At 36.5% G+C, this 18,958-nt stretch overlaps 1 protein-coding gene and 1 pseudogene across 2 annotated transcripts in view; one reads left to right on the top strand and one right to left on the bottom strand.

Annotated features, from left to right (window-relative positions):
• Positions 1–903: 903 nt before the first annotated feature.
• HAT1 (histone acetyltransferase 1) overlaps positions 904–18,958 on the bottom strand; it is a 47,555-nt gene continuing 29,500 nt past the window's right edge. For both annotated transcript variants that reach the window (XM_068543916.1, XM_068543917.1), the window contains exons 5-11: positions 18,419–18,598; positions 18,025–18,146; positions 17,420–17,524; positions 16,987–17,093; positions 10,656–10,807; positions 7,666–7,782; positions 904–1,340 (exon numbers count right to left, since the gene is read on the bottom strand). In XM_068543916.1, coding sequence (XP_068400017.1) covers positions 1,173–1,340; positions 7,666–7,782; positions 10,656–10,807; positions 16,987–17,093; positions 17,420–17,524; positions 18,025–18,146; positions 18,419–18,598 — 951 coding nt within the window. In that variant the 3' untranslated portion in view covers positions 904–1,172. The remainder of the gene's footprint in view (positions 1,341–7,665; positions 7,783–10,655; positions 10,808–16,986; positions 17,094–17,419; positions 17,525–18,024; positions 18,147–18,418; positions 18,599–18,958) is intronic.
• LOC137765491 (28 kDa heat- and acid-stable phosphoprotein pseudogene) lies at positions 12,798–13,419 on the top strand (annotated as a pseudogene).

Consider the following 18,958-nt stretch of genomic DNA (forward strand, 5'->3'; position numbering starts at 1 on the left):
AAGCTTTTACTTTTAATGACTGTATCAAGCAACTTATTTAGCTCTACTTCAATAAAATAAAGACTATATTAAGCAATTTATCATGACTTTGTTTTTTTCCTTGTTGGACTTCAACATCTTGGTAACCTTATATCAAATCACAACAGATATATACCTCATTTTACACAAGATATATTTCAACAATGGTGTGTAAACTGGATTTATGAACTGATTTCTATCTTATATTATTATTTATAAAATGTTTATGGTAACCTCCAAATTATCTTCAATTAATATTTGATGTCAAACATTTAGGTTTTAGGCTGTATTTAGTTTCCCTTATATTACCCGCACTGCTCCCAACAAGTGGTTAATAGTTTATTTAAAACAACTCCATACTAGGAACATTTCCTACTTAGAAAACTCACATAGTGAGACCAAGATTACTAGGAAGACCTTAAATAAATGTGTTTTTTTTAAAAAATTAATTAATTATTTATTTATTTTATTTTTGGCTGTGTTGGGTCTTCGTTTCTGTGCAAGGGCTTTCTCTAGTTGCGGCAAGCGGGGCCCACTCTTCATCGCGGTGCGCGGGCCTCTCACTATCGCAGCCTCTCTTGTTGTGGAGCACAGGCTCCAGACGCGCAGGCTCAATAGTTGTGGCTCACGGGCCCAGTTGCTCCGCGGCATGTGGGATCTTCCCAGACCAGGGCTCGAACCCGTGTCCCCTGCATTGGCAGGCAGATTCTCAACCACTGCGCCACTAGGGAAGCCCCAAGAAATGTGTTTTAAAGGTGCCAGATGTAAAATCTTAGAAGCAAAGTGTGGGAGGAATGATAGTAAAAGCTTAAAACCTAACATTTTTTAACAAGACTGAAGAAGTTTATCATAAGTATTTAAGAATCATATCAGTACACATTAACGTATCACAACTAAGCATTTATTACACTGTTTAAGAAGGGAAGCAAGTGCAGTGGTATTTCGGAAGCTGTATCTTTTTTTAATGTAATATATGCTCATAGACTCTAAACAGTATTTTAAAATATACAATCTCTCCAAAAGAAAATATTTAACTAAAGATAACTTTTAATGTAAGTAAAATGTTACAAGATTTTAAAATTAAAGTCATCATCTGATTTTTCACAACACATGTACAGAAATTTTCAAACTTCCTGTACAGAGAAGTATAACCTCTACTCTTGAGCAAGGCGTTCAATAACACGTCGATAATCTTCCACAAGTTCCTGAAAGCTTTCTTCCAGCTGTTCATGTTGCATGCTTATTTCTATTTGGTTCATCTGGTTTGTCAGTTCTTCTGGTCTGAGACATTTTCTCATTTTAGCAAGATCTCTCTGTTTTTTCTAAGCAACGAACACAATTATTGGTTAGACTAAGAAAGCTAATAAAATTCTAATATAAAGAAATATAAGTCTCCAATGTTAAAAATAATAGTAGTAGAAATATGCCCGAATTTGTCCCATACAGTTTTTTCTTAAGGAAGCCTAAACATAATGTTAACCGTGAATTATAAACTCTCTAAAAGGAAGGTTCCAGAAGACATGTAATTTGTGTCAATTAATGGAAAATACAGATGTGTGACTAACAGCCCCCTCTCCAAAGCATAATAAAGAACTGGCCAGTATAGACACTCAAATACTTCTTTAATAAAAAAAAATATATTAACTGAAGAAAGACAACTGAGATTAAGTGCTATTGTTTCATCTCGCTATTTAATCATTAATTACATTAATTTTCATTCCAAACTGGCTTGTGCCACTAGGCTCATTTTTGAGTTCCCTTACCCAGAGATGTATTTATGGACCACATGTTAATTTCAACATAAACTGTTGGAAGAGTTTCAGAAAGATGAGCCCAAAACTGTCACATTTTAAAAAACAATATTAACTAGCATTTATTGAGTCTCTACTGTACAGACATACATTATCTTATTAAACCCTCTCCATTTTACTGAGAAGGAAACCACCATGCTGAGGAGTTTGCACCACACTGAGGGGCTGGTAACAACTTTTAAACAGGACACTGTATCAGAACAATACTGTTAGTAATGCTGAGGACAGGACTGGGGTGCCAGGTCAGCAGCTCCTGCAGCGCTTCAAGTAAGAGATGATGAAAGTCTAGACCAAGTCAGTAGCAGCAGAGATGGAAGGAACAGAACAGATTTAGGGAAGAAAACACTGGGTGATGTGGGGAAAGAAGAATGAAGAAGGACTCCAAGATTCCTGGGTGGGTGGCAACACTGCATTATATAAAACACTGTAATATACGAAACCTTCATACATTTTGAAACTGTTCTAGATTATATCAATCCTCTTTTATTAAAGCATATAACGAAGAGCTAACTCTACATAGAGATCAGGAATCACATATATTAACTCATGTAATCCTAACAACTCTATAAGATAGGCACTATAATTTTCTTCAATTGATAAAGAAAAAAAAAGATGCAGGAGTTAAATAACTTACAGAGGTAGTAAGCTGAGAAGCCAGGATTCAGCTCCTAATGATCTGCTTGGAAGTCTGTATTCTGAGTCCCTATATCTAACTGACTTCCAAAGACATTTAAAAAAAAAAAAACACACAAAATCCTAAAAACGATATCTTAAATCCATCCTAAAAACTAATAAATGTCCCCTTAAAGGAAACCCTAATAATTCCGGAATATAGACATATACAGCGCTTCTCAAACTTAAATGTGCACAAAGATCACCTGGGAACCTTGTTAAAATGCAGATTCTGATTCAGCAGGTCTGGGGTGGGGTGAGATTCTGCAGTTCTAACAAGTTCCCAGGTGATGTTAATGTTGCTGATCTCCCCCCCCAACCCCGACACTGCCCCCTCTAGCACGGCTTGGGGGATCTTAGTTCCCCAACCAGGGATAGAACCGGTGCCCCCTGCAGTGGAAGCGCAGAGTCTTAACCACTGGATTGCCAGGGAATTCCCAGTGTTGCTGATCTTCTAACCACACTTTGAATATTCTAGAGAAGTGATGAAAATTCAAATTTATTGCTCCCAAGGCCTGGAAGGACAGTATATTTCTTACTCTTCAATCATGTGGATGATAAATGCTTTGTTTCTGCTGTAAAAGTTATTTTTTCTGCCAAGAGGCACAACTGCCCTATATAAGAGCATCTAAGTTAAGGAAACAGCTCAGGAACTAAAGGGTCATGCATCCAAAAATTATTGTGGTATGTGGTAGGAATAAAAGCTATTTTTCTAAACTGCTAATCAGTTATAACATTTATAAAATAATCTAACCATACTGCTTGAATATGCCTCCAATCATATTAAATTCTTATATACAATAGAACCATATTAATTCTTAAATATTTCTTGACTATCAATCAATTCTGTTCCAAATAACCTATAGAATGGATCATGTACCAGTAACATACTGTTTTAAATTATCTTGTTTTTAAATCTCTTAAGAGTGCTTACTTCCCCAATTTATCTCCCCCTTCCTTGCCACCTTCAACTTCTTCATTGTCAGTTTTTTTCAGATGGATGTCAGAATTAATCTCTATTATAATTTTTATGGGCATGGCAGTACATCTCTGAATTAAATTTAAGAGTTCGAAGTACCTCGGAATAAAAGATACATGTACTAGCTTTATGGAAAAATGTGAAACTATTATATAGAAGCGCCTCATGAGCATGTAAACTGTGGTTCAATTTTTAAAATAACTTGTTTATTCTTCAGGAATATTAAAATAATTTTAATATTCCTGAAACTATATATACACAACACTTTGTATATGTATGAAATATTACAAATTAATCTTTTAAATAATGTGTTTTAAAAAAAAAAACCTTAAAAAAATAAACTGGGACTTCCCTGGTGGCGCAGTGGTTAGGAGTCCGCCTGACAATGCAGGAGATGCAGGTTCGATCCCTGGTCCGGGAGGATCCCACATGCCGCGGAGCAACTAAACCCGTGCGCCGCAACTACTGAGCCTGCGCTCTAGGGCCCGTGTGCCACAACTACTGAGCCGACATGCTGCAACTACCGAAGCCCAAGCGCCTAGAGCCCGTGCTCCATAACAAGAGAAGCCACTGCAATGAGAAGCCCACACACCACAATGACGAGTAGCCCCCGCTCGCCGCAACTAGAGAAAGCCCATGCGCAGCAACGAAGACCCAACACAGCCAAAAAAACCCCCAAAAGAAACAAACAAAAAACTGATTTGGGGAACACCTCTATCCAGCAAAGTGACATACATTGGGAGTACAAATTAAATACTGAAAGACAGAACTCCTTAAGATTGAAATAGACCTCCTGTAGGCTCAGAATAATTCTCACCCTCCAAAAACAAAAAGTTAATTCCTTCATAGATTAGGGCTGTTGATAATTTTAATTAATGCAGACAAATTAATTAAAGACGGTATTAGTGTCAATTTATTTATGTTAACATTTGGCTTTAACACATGTAATGTGTTAAAGGTCCAGAAAATAATTCTTTCTTCTTGCCTAGTTTTCACAGGTTCCAAGAGGGTTTACAAATATAATCTCAAAAATGCCACCACCTCTAAGGGTTCCTTAATTTCTATCTGCAGAACTAGTCTCTTTTGTGAACTAAAGAGATAAGGTTCTTTTGTAAGAATTTAAAAATAATAATGGTGTGGAGGCATTGACGAGTCCTAAGACTTCTCAAAAGATTATCTTTAAAAACATGTACAATGCATTGTATTTCTTTCTCTTCAGTTCCTCACTATGGAGGCATTTCCATTTTAGAGGAGCCTAATACCCAGACGTTAATAAGCTGTGGACACTCACACAATTAGTAAAAGGTAGAACTAGACCTCAAGATGGAGTTTTCTGATTCCAAATCCAATGATATTATAATAATGATTCTAAATTTTATACTTGTAAACCAATTATGAATTAAAATATGCCCATGCAACAATATAAAAACTTTAATGCTAAAACCAAGCAGCTGCACCAACTTTTCTTTTTTTAGCCAAATTGTTCAAATTTATTTTTTGAACACCTGAAAATTACTTCTGTACTACAGAGTTTCTTTTTGTGCTTTTAAAAAATGATTCTAGTTAATATAGGTTATTTTTATCCCTTCTTGGCACTGATACAAATGAATTATCAGTGTTCAGAGAACTTTTAAAGTAAGGTACAACTACTTCTAATAGCTACCCAAAAAATTTCTTAGTGGAACAGTGTGATTAAGCTGATACGGAAATTTGAGCCCTCAAATAAAGGCAGCACAGAATTGGTGGACTTTGCTATCAATAAATAATTTCATACCTCAGTAATAACTTATGACAATCTAAATTAGAATTTCTTTTCATAAAATATGTTGAAGTAAAAATGTAAATTCTAAACTCCAAACTTTCCCCATTTGGCATACACTTTAAGACCTAAAAAAATTTGAAACCACACTCAATATTAAGCAATTTTACTTTATTCTTAAATATAATTTTGCATTTGCGAATGCTGTGATAGCACAACCAAGTATATGAGTATCAACTTGGAATGACATATTGGAGAAAATCACTTACGTACATTCAACAAAGAAATCTTATAACTCCTCCCATGCCTATAGGGCATTCAACTATTTCTAGGCTTTTACTAAGTTTGTGGTACGTTTTCAACCACATTGTGGTTATCAACCCGAAGCAGGGGAGAGGACCCTCAAGATTTCTTGGTTTTCTCAATGAGAAAGAATACTGGATAACTAAACTCATTAAAATGTACATACTATAACTAGGGTTTGAGCAAGTATCTGAAGAATTTATAATTTGTGTATGAGCTTTAGTGCAAGGATGGTGATACCCATTTTGGCTGTTAAGAATTTAAAGAGTTTAATAACCAGTCTTTGGTTGTCTTTTAGATAAGGTGAACTTGCTGGACAGGTGAGGATACTTAATATAAAAAAATCATCATTCTTTAAGAGTAGACAATACTTGCTTTTATGAACTACAGAAATTCCCATTGTTTGGCATAACTTCATGACTACTGTATATACTTAGAATTCATCCTCTCTCATTTGCTACATCTGCCTATATAAAATATCACAAGTATCTGAAATGCATAATTCAATAAATTATTTTACTTTACTAAAACAGTTTTAATACTCTTAAATGTTGTCATGATAACACCTAATTATATTGTTCTACATGCCTAATTTCATCATAAAGAAATTTTCTAGCTAACAAATTAATATTAAAGATCAAAATCTTTGGAAAGTACCATTTCTACCAATTTTCTGATGTTTCTAAATTGATAAACATAAGGATTGATAAAAGAATAAAATGTTACTTCGGACAATTTTTGGGAACAGAGACCATTATAATTTATTACAACCTGTTATATGCAGATGGTAGTTCATGAGATAGAAAATCAATCCATTAAATTGCTTAATAAAATGGCACTATGAAGAAAAAAACATATATATGAATTCGAGATACAAGGATGTATAGTCATAAGCAAATAATTATTTTTATATACAGAATGTGATATGTTTAGAATTACAATAACAAATTAGGAAATACGGCTGCACTGCAAACAAGATGTGATAAAGGAAAAGAGCTGGGATTCAACGAGTAGTACGACCTATATACCATCAACATTCAAAAGACTGCTCTATAAAGCAGAATCTATGATAAATAAAACTTGGATTAATTTAGAAACATCAGGGACTTCCCTGGTGGTCCAGTGGCTAAGACTCTGCGCTCCCAATGCAGGGGGCTTGGGTTCGATCCCTGGTCAGGGAACTAGATCCCACACACCACAACTAAGACCCAGCACAGCCAAATAAAATAAATAAATAAATAAATAAATATTAAAACAAAGAAAAATCAGAACTATGTGTACTTGATATATTAAGTACTCATTATTAATTGACTTTCTCCTTCAATCTTAAGACAGATTCGAATTTGTCATTTATGTTCCCAGCTATTGTGCTGTATAAGCCTCTAGGTATAGTGTATTCAAATGCAGCAACCACATGTCAGGTGCTCAATAATTAGTTGTTGAATAAATAAATGAATATTCTCTCCAGTCAGATTACTGCCCAGCTACAAGAATCACAGCAAATCCTCCTCCACACGAGCTGGCGTGGACAATATCTACCTTAATAATGGCCAAATGATGATGAGGCCAGACCTGATCTAGGAGGGGAGATTTTTGAGCTAGAGGAAAATAAAGGAGATGAAACAAAGCGGGGGGAATGGAGCAAGAATAACAACAACAACAGAAAAAGAGGTAAACAACACTAAGCTGCAATTTCAGCTATGGTCAAGTATAGAGGTTACAAATGGCAACCAAGGCCATATTTAGGAAGAAAGGAGCAAAGGTAAACAGAATATATATGACAAATGGGAAGACAATTAGAAAAAACTAACAAGATAACTTTGTTAGGGAAGACTCTGGGCATTCAGTTTTTAAAAAGATGCATACAAATGAAAGAAAAAAATAACCATGAGTAGACTATCCTTGGGATTAGTTTTTAAGTGAATGGAAACAGATTTATAGCTTACATTGGAAAATTATGACAGGGAGAATTCTTATAACTAACTGGAAGAATATTTTCACTTTTGTAAAAGTTAATTTAGCAAAACGATTTGGACTCTCCCATACACTGGCATTTGCTAGATTTTCTTCTTTATTTTAAACAGTGACAAGAATATAATGTTTAAGACTCTTGAAAGTCCTACCTTATATGGGCTAATTAGTCTTCTTTTAATATCCAGTCTATAGCTTCTGTATTGTTCAGCATCACTCATGTCAGTTACCAGTAGTCGAAGAATTTCATAAACCCGTCTGGCATGTTGCTAATAAACCAAACAAAAGAAAAATATGAACATTTCAAATTACAGAATAGTAACACTTTCCCAAAAGAACACAGCATATACTGAATATCTGTCATAGGCCAGAAATTGTGCTAGGTGCCAGACAAAGAGCAATAAAAGATATAATCTCTGTCCTCAAGGAGCTAGCAGTCTAGTGGGTAACACAAATGACTGAGGTATGGTTAATTTAATGATAGAAATATGCATAGGATATTATGGTAGCACAGCCTGGGAATGGGGGAAATGTTAGAAGAGGATTCCCGGGGGAAGAAAACCTGAGTGAATCTTAAAGGAACAGGAGCATGCTATACTTGAAAGAGGGGAGGGCACTATGTGTGTGTGCATGTCGCGTGCACACACATGCAGAAGCAGTCTGACACTGCTGGAGCACAAACTGAAAAAACAAAGCGAGAAGTAGCAGCAGAGTGAGGATGGAGGGAGAGCACTGAGCCGTACATACTGGGCGAAAGAGCTGGGTTTTATCTAGTTGGTAACAGGTTTGAGTTTTAAATAAAGCGTTTTCTCAGCTACATAAAAATGGCAGCAAAAGAAGGGGAGGGAGACCAATTAGGAAGCTCAGTTATTAAATCAGGCAAAAAATGATGAGGTGGCACAGTGGTTAAGAATCCGCCTGCCAATGCAGGGGACACGGGTTTGACCCCTGGTCAGGGAAAGATCCCACATGCCACGGAGCAACTAAGCCCGTGAGCCACAACTACTGAGCCTGCGCTCTAGAGCCCATGAGCCACAACTACTGAAGCCCGTGTGCCTAGAGCCCGTGCTCCACAATGAGAGAAGCCACCGCAATGAGAAGCCCGTCAACTAGAAAAAAGCCCTCATGCAGCAATGAAGACCCAATACAGCCAAAAAAAAAAAAAAAAAAAAAATGACGAGGGCATGAACTGAGATAGCACAAATAAGAATACTAAGGGAACAAGGATTCTAGAAATATAGAAGAGGAAAGACTGGCTGTGGAGAAGGGTATGGAATGACAGTTTTCAGAGTAGGAGAGATTTAGGAGGCAGCAGAACATATAAAATCTGAAGAAAATTCTAGTCTAAGGGTAAGGATTTAAGCAGTATCAGTATACAGGGCAAGAGTTTAAACCATAAGACTAGTTAATGGTTAAGATCACCCAAGGAAAACATACACAGTGAAGACAGGGGAGAAGTCAGAACCCTGTAGTACAGTGACAGTTAAGGAGCAGACAAAGAACAGAGAAAAACAGTCAAAGAAATATGAGAAGAATCAGGAAGTTTGGGTAACACTGAAGCCAAAGGAGTAGGCCTATAGTTCTCCTATTTCTGTTATTTCACTTACCTATTTATTGGGAGTGGGGAAGAGGTCAGGTATACAGAGGTTGAGAAGATAACATTGAACTTTCTGGAAGAAACACTTGAGCTGAGCCTGAAAAAATGAGTACTATCTGGCCAAGCAAAGATGGAGGAACAGGAGAAGGGGGGGTATAAGGGCACAGGGAACAGCTTATATGCAGGGACATAAAAGGAGGAAAGTTGTAGCATAGTTGGGAAATGACATGAAGTTCAGCAAAGCCAGAGCGTGTGGGAAAGCGGTAGGAAGCTGAGGCTAGCAAGGTAGGCAGGGGCCAAATTATGATGGGATCTGTGTGCCATACTAAGGAGTTTTAATCCCAATAATGTGCTCATACTCTCTCTGTCTTTTAAAGGCTGAGCTATTAAATAAATTCTCATTAATAAAGGTTTAATACAGTCTGGAAATATAAATTATTTCTAAAATCACATTTTATCTTAAAGCCAGGAAGCCATTAAAGTGTTTTTATGCAGGAGAAGATGGAAAGTTTCAATTCAAATTAAGTTGCTTCTTGAAGGTCAGTGACTAGTAAACTTTTGGTATACAGTTTTGGAGCTCAGGAGGAAAATTTGGATTGAAGATTTCGATGAGCTCTCCCAGGTAGAATTAAGTAGAATGAGAAGAAATGAGGATTGGATAAAAAACTTTAGGGAAGAATTATATTTAGGGAGCATACGGAAGAGTAGAAGCTAGTAGACCGTATCTCAAAAAAGATGAGCACAGTGTTTAAGTGGAAAACCAGGAACTGTAGTACCTTAGAAGCCAAGGGAGGGGAGGTCAATAGCATCAAGTGCTAGTCCTTTTTTTTTTAAATTTTGTTTTATTTATTTTTTTATACAGCAGGTTCTTATTAGTTATCTATTTTATACATATTAGTGTATGGATGTCAATCCCAATCTCCCAATTCATCCCACCACCACCACTAATTGCTAGTCCTTATTACTGGAATACTCTTCATCCCTCATACGTTTATAATCCAAAACCTACCCATTCTTCAAGGCTTAGATCAAATGCATCCCTTCTATGAAATACTCTGATTTCTTGCTTACGTAAATATAACAAATTCCTCTGAACTCCCATATTATTTTTTCTGTACTTAAGATATTTACTAATTTAAAATTCAAACAAACATCTATAGAAGTATAAAAAGTGAAAGTTAAGTGTTTTATTCCAACCCTCCTCCCCACCAATACAGACTCCAGGGGCATTAACTACTTTACCAGTTTAGATAAACATTTTCTTAAAAAGCAAAAATAAGATCCTACTATCCATCTTTGTTCTGCTTGTTACACTTAATATAGCCATGAAATCAATTATCTTTCCATTCTATTAATGAGAAAATTGAAGCACAAGGAGGTAAACTAAATTGCCCTAAGCGCAAGTGGTGAAGCCAAATTTGACCCCAAGCAATTTGGCTTCAGGGCCTGTATTCTTAATGTATTTGCAATGTTTAAGTTACGTAAGTACTTAAAATTTTTTTTTTTTCAAAATCTGAATGTTTTCCTCCTACAGACTAAAAATACCTTATTTATTTTGAACTTCTGTTGAGCCTCTATTGCCATATCTTCACTGAATCCTTGCATTAACTTTTCCCGGGAAAAACAGGGCAAATCTTGACAAAGCTTCACAAGCACAAAGTCTCTTAATTTCACATAGCTTTTGGATGGATCTTCCGCTAAAGAAATAAAGCAGAATAACATTTCCCGTACCTAACATAATTTCTTCATCATTTGCAACCGCAATATACATGCTAAGCTTAGAAAAGCAAATATTCTTAAAAGAATTATATATATATACAAAAGTTACAATGTGAAAGGATTATTCCTTATAAATCAAACAATAGCACTATTAGTCAAATAAAATTATAGATGCAATCCTTTGGCAAATACATATATATTATTTGTGAAATTAGAGCTACTCCTTTTCAAATGTAAACTTTTTGACTGGTTTGTTATATATATGTACCTTAGTTTTATTTTCAGTTAACGTAGCTGTATAAAAAAGAGATTCAAGTTTGGATAATCAACTCCAAAAGCAAGTATTTTCTGATACCTAAGGGTTCCAAAGCTCAATTTATAACTCCCTTACTTTACTATAACCTTTATAGTCTGCTAGGTTTCTTTATAGTCTGCTAGGTTTCTTTCACCCAATTAAAAAAATTCTTCCTTTTACAAAACCAATCTTTTTTATTTAGAGAATAAAATGAAAATATGATTTTGATTCTTTCTTCATTGCATCTGGATAGCATAGATGTTCCTTTATGTTTGTCTATGTTAGCTACATTAGACTAAGTAGTGGACAAGGAAAATATCAAAACATGATAGGCAGAAAAAATACTGCAGTCAGAGAACATGTGTTTGAGTCCCCGTTCTGTCATTCACAGATGTAGGACTTTAGGCAAATTACCTCACTTCTCTGAGCCCTCATTTTCTGATCAGTAGAAGACTTGAAACAATGTTAATGTTTGAGGTAGTTCATAGGTCACAAGACAGTTTTGTTACAGTAGCAATACTCTACAAATTATTCAATGCAATCCCTACCAAAATCCCAGCTGGCTTTTTTTGTTGCAGAAATTAACAAGCTCATCTTAAAACTGATATGGAGATGCAAGGAACTCAGAATAGCCAAAACAACCTTGAAAAAGAACAAAAGTTAGAGGACTCAGATTTCCTGATTTCAAAACTTACTACAAAGCTATAGTAATCAAGACAGTGTGGTACTGACATAGGATGGACATGTAGATCAGTGGAACTGAGTTGAGAGTTTAAAATAAACCCATACATTTATGACCCATTAATTTTTGAGAAGGGTGCCTAGACAATTCAATGAGGGAAAGAATAGTCTTTTAACAAATGGCACTTGGACAACTGGATCTCCACAGCAAAAAGAATGAAGTTGGTTGGATCCCTTTTCCTCACACAATACACAAAAATTAACTCAAAACGGATCATAGACCTAAGTGTAAGAGGTAAAACTACAAAGAAGAAAACATAGGAGTAAATCTTCGTGACTTTTGGTTAGGCAATCGTTTCTTAGACAACGAACCAAAAGCACAAGCAACTAAAGAAAAAGTAGATAAACAGGGCTATAACAAAATTTATAACTTTTGGGACTTCCCTGGTGGCACAGTGGTTAAGAATCTGCCTGCCAGTGCAGGGGACACGGGTTCGAGCCCTGGTCCGGGGAGATCCCACATGCTGCAGAGCAACTAAGCCAGTGCACCACAATTACTGAGCCTGCGCTCTAGAGCCCATGAGCCACAACTACTGAGCCCGCGAGCCACTACTGAAGCCCATGTGCCTAGAGCCTGTGCTCCACAACAAGAGAAGCCACCGCAATGAGAAGCCTGTGCACCACAACGAACAGCAGCCCCCACTCGCCACAACTAGAGAAACCCTGCACAGAGCAACGAAGACCCAACGCAGCCAAATAAATAAATTAATTAATTAATTAAATTTTTTAAAAAAATTGTACACTTTAAATAAGTGGACAGTATGACATGTTAACTATATCTCAATAAAGCTGTTTATAAAAGAGTCTGAGCTAAGGGTAATGTTTTATGATTGAGTTATTTATTCATTCAATCCATATGTACTTAAATACCATCTTATGCTTCTATGCAGCACTTCATATACATGTAATTATTAGGTAAACATTATATGACCATGGCTTTAAGGTGGTAAAGAAGTGAAATTCTGTCATGGCATCAGTTTGTTATGAAATTATGATCTATCAGGAATGTACAGATAATGTACACAAAGGAATGTACAGATTCCCCACAAAGGCTGGGCTAGGCAGTATCTGAGTCCCAAGGAGACCGACAAAGAGCTCCAAGCTGAAAAGCAGGTGGCCAGGGAAGAAGAGGACCAAGGAGAGAGGGTAGAGATGGGGCTGCAGGTGACTCCAGAAAGAAGAAATCTCTAGCCTCAGAAGACAGTGAGGATGAAGTTGACCACCAGCAAAGGTGTAGGAGGGCTCATTAACATCAAGAACCCCAACCAGGTGGCACAGACGATCAGAAAGGTCACACAACTAGATCTAGATAGGCCAAAGGAGCTTTCAAGGAGAGCAGAAGATGACATTGAGAAGAAAAAGCAGAAGAGCCTTACATGAAAATGTATTCAGCGGGGGAAACGGAGCAGGCCAAGGCCACCTTGCCTGGCTAGTGATCGATCATTCAGAAAGAGCAGAAAGCAAGAGGGGCAGGAGGTTGCTAGGAAGAAAGAGGAAAGGAAAACAAATGATAATGTAACTCTGTCAGGAAATGAACGCAGTCGCTCACCCTGAACGAGTAAGCGTGGCTTGTGGGAAGAAATACCAGGCAACTGGGTCCCACTGCCAGGACCTCTGCCCTGTCTTGCCCACCCTATACCCTGGCACCACTGCAGCAGGCCCTCACAGCTAGGAGCCCCTCACTGCACGGGGCTTCCTCTTCATTACCTTGCATGTAAAATCATTTGGGGGAAAAGGAGGACTGTGCTGCAGGGAGGGAACAGCTGCTATCTTTGAGACAAAAAGATGAAGACTCTATTTCTTCTGGAACCATTTGAATGTTTTTGCTGATTTTGGAATGTAGAACCTTTTTGGGAGGGGCGTTGTGTGTCTGAGAGGTGGGGTAAGAAGAGTTTCCACTGGTCACATAGATTGCACCTCCGGGGCGGCTGTACCAGGGTCAGCTGCTGACGAGTTTGCGACAACCAGCCCTAGTCTGTGTCGTCTGGGTGCTCACTCAGAGAGGGACTATCTTCTGGGAGCCAGTGCCTCTGGGTCCCTGAGGGCCATGGCTCATCCCAGGCCAGGCCCCTCTGACTGAGGCCTCTCCTCTCTGCTCCACTCCCACCCACCTGGCCAGGGCCAGTACCCATTTCTAACTCTACTCATCAGTCATTTGAAGAAACGTCTGTTTACTCTACAGCAACCAGGCTGAACATGCTCCACAAATTCAACTTACATATTTAACAGGTTAAACTTGACATTATCATTAAGGCAAAACATACACACACGAAAAAAACTCATATATAAAGCTACAATAAAAAATCAAGACGGCGTTCTGAATAAACAGCCTCTAGTTCTTTAAAAAAAAAAAAAAAAAAATCAAGATGGTATGGTACTGGCAGAAGGATAGACACAGATCATTAAAGAGTCCAGAAATAAATCTTTACATTTATGGGCAACTGATTTTCAACAAACATACGAAGGCAATTCAACAGGGGAAAGGACAGTCTTTTTAACAAACTGCTGGGAAAACCGGATGGCCATATGTAAAGAAGATTAATTTAGAAACTCTCCTCACATAATGCACAAAAATTACCTCAAAATGGATCACAAACCTCAATACAAGAGACTGGGGATGGGGACTGACTGCAAATGGACAGGAGGGAATCTTTTTACAGTGACAGAAATATTCTAAAACAGGTTGTAAAACTAGGCAAGTGTACTAAGAATACTGAACTGTACACTTCAAGTGCATGAATTTAATGCTATGTATATCATACCTCAATAAAGCTGCTTTAATTAAATCTCTACTAAGTGACAAACTCTTAAGCAAGCATCTCTTTAAAAAATGTTTTTAAGTGCTAATAGTGAGGCACATGCTTATTCAATGTCAGTTTTTCCAAGTCCACCTCTTCTTGAACTGGTTTAGAAAAAAGAACTGTGTTGCTAACATCAGTTTAAAATAAAATTTCGTATGAGTGAAAGCTTAAGTAACTTAAGTAACTTATATACCCGCAGAATTTTAGGAAAAAACACATCAAAGGTAAAAGAAATTACAGTTGAGAAAAATCTAAAAAATCTCATGCCACATTCTTATCTGAAATTTTCACATATATTGAAAAATTGTGCAAAAAAAATTTCCACTTAGCTTTAAATAAGCCATTATAGACTAACAATATTTTGTTTGCAGCTTAATATAAGGGGCCAAGTCACCACTCAATCTTTCAGCACTTTAACTAAAGGTGTCAGCCTGAAAATGAACCTAAAATGGTAACACCCATTAATCTGTGACATCCTTCACAGATGAGTGATGCATTTAAAAGATGAAATTTGCTTGGATATAAATCTATAGTGATACGTGGGATCAAAACTTGAGTTTTTTCCCAAGTTAATAAATACATCATCTACCAACATAAATGCTCTTCTAACATTTTAAAAAAAAACTTCATATTATAAAAAATTTACAGATAACATTCTAAAAAGCCATGTAACATATTCCAGTACTACAAGGAACATTTAAAGGACAGATATAATTAGTTCTTAATATACAACTAATAGGTTAATAATACTGAGATATATTCTAGCCCAAGATCAATTTCTATTGCCAAATGCAACTCTCTTCATAATTCTGGAAGAAACAAATCACCGATTCTATATGTAAGGTCATACAACCAATATGTATTCAAACGCTGTATATCTTATGATACCGACATCCTCAAAAGGAAGATGGCACATGATATAAAGAACTGTTTTCCAGTATTTTACTTTAAGTGCTTAAAAAAAGGGAATTCCCTGGCAATCCAGTGGTTAGGACTCGGCTCTCTCACTGCCGGGGGCCGGGTTCAATCCCTGATTGGGGAACTAAGATCCTGCAACCCGAGAGGCGCGGCCAAAAAAAAAAAGTGCTAAAAAAAAAAAAAATGGGTGGCAATTACACCACAAACACCTATCTATCCTGTAACATAGGCCATTGATGGTTAAGTTTTACTTTTTACTATATCTGGCTATATGTCAAGTAAGCAAAAGGCCATCTCAATATAAAGAATATCCTGGATTGCAAAGGGAAATCCAGAGCCTGATAAAGATCCAAAAAGTTTAAAAAATATACAAAATAATGGAGCTATAGGCAACTAAAACAACCAAAGAGTAGAAAATTCTGTACCTTTCTTTTTTTAAAGGACTGGGTATGGAAGTTGAGGAGAAATATCTTAGAACAGCTGATAAGGCATTTTTAGTAATTTATAATGTTAACACTGAAAATAAAGGCCAATACCCAGTTTTCAAATTCACAAGTCCTTTAGCATGTTTAGCATTTTCTCTTTAGAGACTTCAGTTTGCAATGAATAAAGGCTACCATTATTGATGACTCTTCACTGAGATTTAAGAAATAAAATTCTTTATCTGCTAATTGGTGCTAAGTATCAAGGACTTTATTGGTTGGAGTAGACAGAAGAAAGTGGTTAAGAGGCTGCACAGAAACAACCCCTGCTGGCACATTACCCACTAGAGAAGACAAAGACTACTTATGTGAACTCTAAGTCTCTAGATTAAAATCACCAAAAAAGTCCCTTCATGTAGTACCAAGTCCAAGCTCTATAAGTAAACAGAAGCTAAACAATTTTGAGCTTAGCTAAAAAGAAGTGTTATTGTTTGTATTATGTTTCTATAATTTTACAAGTCACTAAGCTAGTGAAGGTGTCACTTAAACAATTTATAACTTTTGATATAAACTAACTTTAGTAATTACTTCTGTATCTCCCAAGTTTCCAAATCATTTAACAGGAGCAGTAAAGTTAGATGAAAAGATACATCAACTTTATAAACTGTTTGCCAAATAAACTGACCAAATAAGTCATACCACACTTGCAACATACGTATGCCTAAGATTTCCCATTATATATTCAGTTCATTATCCTCAATTTGTTCAATTAATGAGCACTTCATGCTCAGAGATGCAATCCAATCCCACAAAGGCTTATGATTTAAAATGTAACCTTAAGCCATCTTTAAACAGTTCCAAAAAGACCTCAGGAGACTGCTGCTATTTAAAATAAAATAGTTATTTCTGACAAAACCAAGATTAGTAAAGAAGAGAGTTTTTAGAAAGGCTCTTTCAACAACAAATCAAAATTTACATACCTGTAATATCAAGAACAGAAGGAGATGCAATGTAGTATCTATGAACTGTTTCAAGAAGTTGAGCACCATGGCCTTGACCTTGAAATGGAGTCAATATCAGCATCTGACTATAGTAAAGAAATTATATTAAAATATCACAACATGACCAGTTTACAAATTGCAAGTCACTATAGTAATATAAACACTTTTAAGTTTGTGTGATCTTTTTTTCAATCCACCTTCAAGAATTCCAAAAATTATTGAGATACTCAAAACTGTAAACATTTAATCTTCCACACTGTTTCAAAGGGAACAATGAAATAAATCAGTACACAGCCAATGAATAATGGTGATTTTTTAAAAACAAATCAACACTATTATAACAAGTATTGGAAACTTCAGCAGTTCCTTCTTCTGAAATAAAAGACAAGGCACGTGTTATACTGCCAATTACCTTACACGTGGCCGGGTTTTGTCTGGGTACACATAGTAATTATAGACTGTCATGTAGCCTACGGTCGCAAAGAGTGTAGCTCCGTCCTTATTATACTTCTCAAATCTGCAGATAAAACAGAAAGCCAAGCAGGTCAATTACAGTCGCGCTCCCATGCAGTGTCCATTTTCTTTTCCATTCTCTGACTGAATTTTCAGTGTCAGCAAGCTACTCTGTGAGGGCCCAATGGGTACACCTGCTATGTTCTGAATATACAATTCACTTAATTGGTGTGCAGCAACTTGGATAAATCAGACCTCTTTACATCACTTCAGTGCACTTGCCTATTATAAAGATGAATAGGTGGCAAGTAAAAGAAAACACAGGCAAAGCTCGTTTTACTGTTTAAGCCTACATTCAGGGCCCTAACGGACAACAGCATTTTATTCAACTCTATTCTCAAGGTCTCCCAAAGCATAATGAAGGAAAACTCAAGCCTCATAAACAATAGTTCTTCTTTCCTGGGAAAAATATCATTATACTGTCCTAATAATTGGGCCGCCACAATTAAAATGCTGGCTTTGTGGAGGTAATAAGGTCTACTGTTGCTTTAGAACTGTACTTACACTAGAAAGTAGTGCCATCTTTCATCATCCACGTCAATAAAGCTAGCAGTTTCAATAAACCACATCAAAAAGGTCTGAAGCCTTTCATGATATTCTCGAAAGCCTCTACATGTCATGTCAGCCTAGGGAAAAAGCCAGGAAAAGTCAGGTGAAACTCATCACAGAGGTAAGTGAAAGTCTGTAGAACACAAAACTATTCTGTGGGAAAGTGTTTAGAAGTCTCAGATTAAGATGTGTACACAGACACATACAAAACAGATCTTTGTTTTTAATGCTGACAAAGACTTGTTTCCTGACGTTAGAATAAATCACTGAAAAAAACACATCAAAACAGGATACAGGTTTCAGGCAAATGAGGTACTTTCACCCAGGGAATATTTAGACTTATCTTTACCTTATAAATCTGAAAGGTAAAGTTTTCTCCTCCTGTTGGACTGAGAACAGAGTATGTATGAAGTAAGGTTCCAAATGGCTTGAAATCAACTTCTTTTTCCAGCAACGAAAGAAAATCATTCGTGTTTGTGCAAAATCCAGGTGGAATGATTTGTCTAATTTTGCCCTCAACATCATCTGCCTAAGGAATGGAGATTAAAGGACACAAAAAAATTAATAAATTTGACTTAGTTGAATATGCTTAGTTTTTCTGAAATGGACAAAACCCACAAAAATCACAAAACTTCAATTCACTGTTAAACTAAAGATGCAAACACACAGCGAACTGGGAAAGGATGAGTTTCATGTGTACGAGATGCTGCCACAAAAATGTCAGATGAACACAAGTATAACACAGAAATAAAAAAGAGGAGGTGGGTAGCCTGAAATCAACTACAAGAATGAGGGCAATCCTATAGAAATTTCTAACATCATGTAGAAAATGCTGACCATGTCCCTTCAAGACAATTTGAACTGGCCAAAACAAAAGGCTGCTTATTAT

Source organism: Eschrichtius robustus, chromosome 5, assembly GCF_028021215.1.
Source record: "Eschrichtius robustus isolate mEscRob2 chromosome 5, mEscRob2.pri, whole genome shotgun sequence".
Classification (NCBI taxonomy): Eukaryota; Metazoa; Chordata; class Mammalia; order Artiodactyla; family Eschrichtiidae; genus Eschrichtius; species Eschrichtius robustus.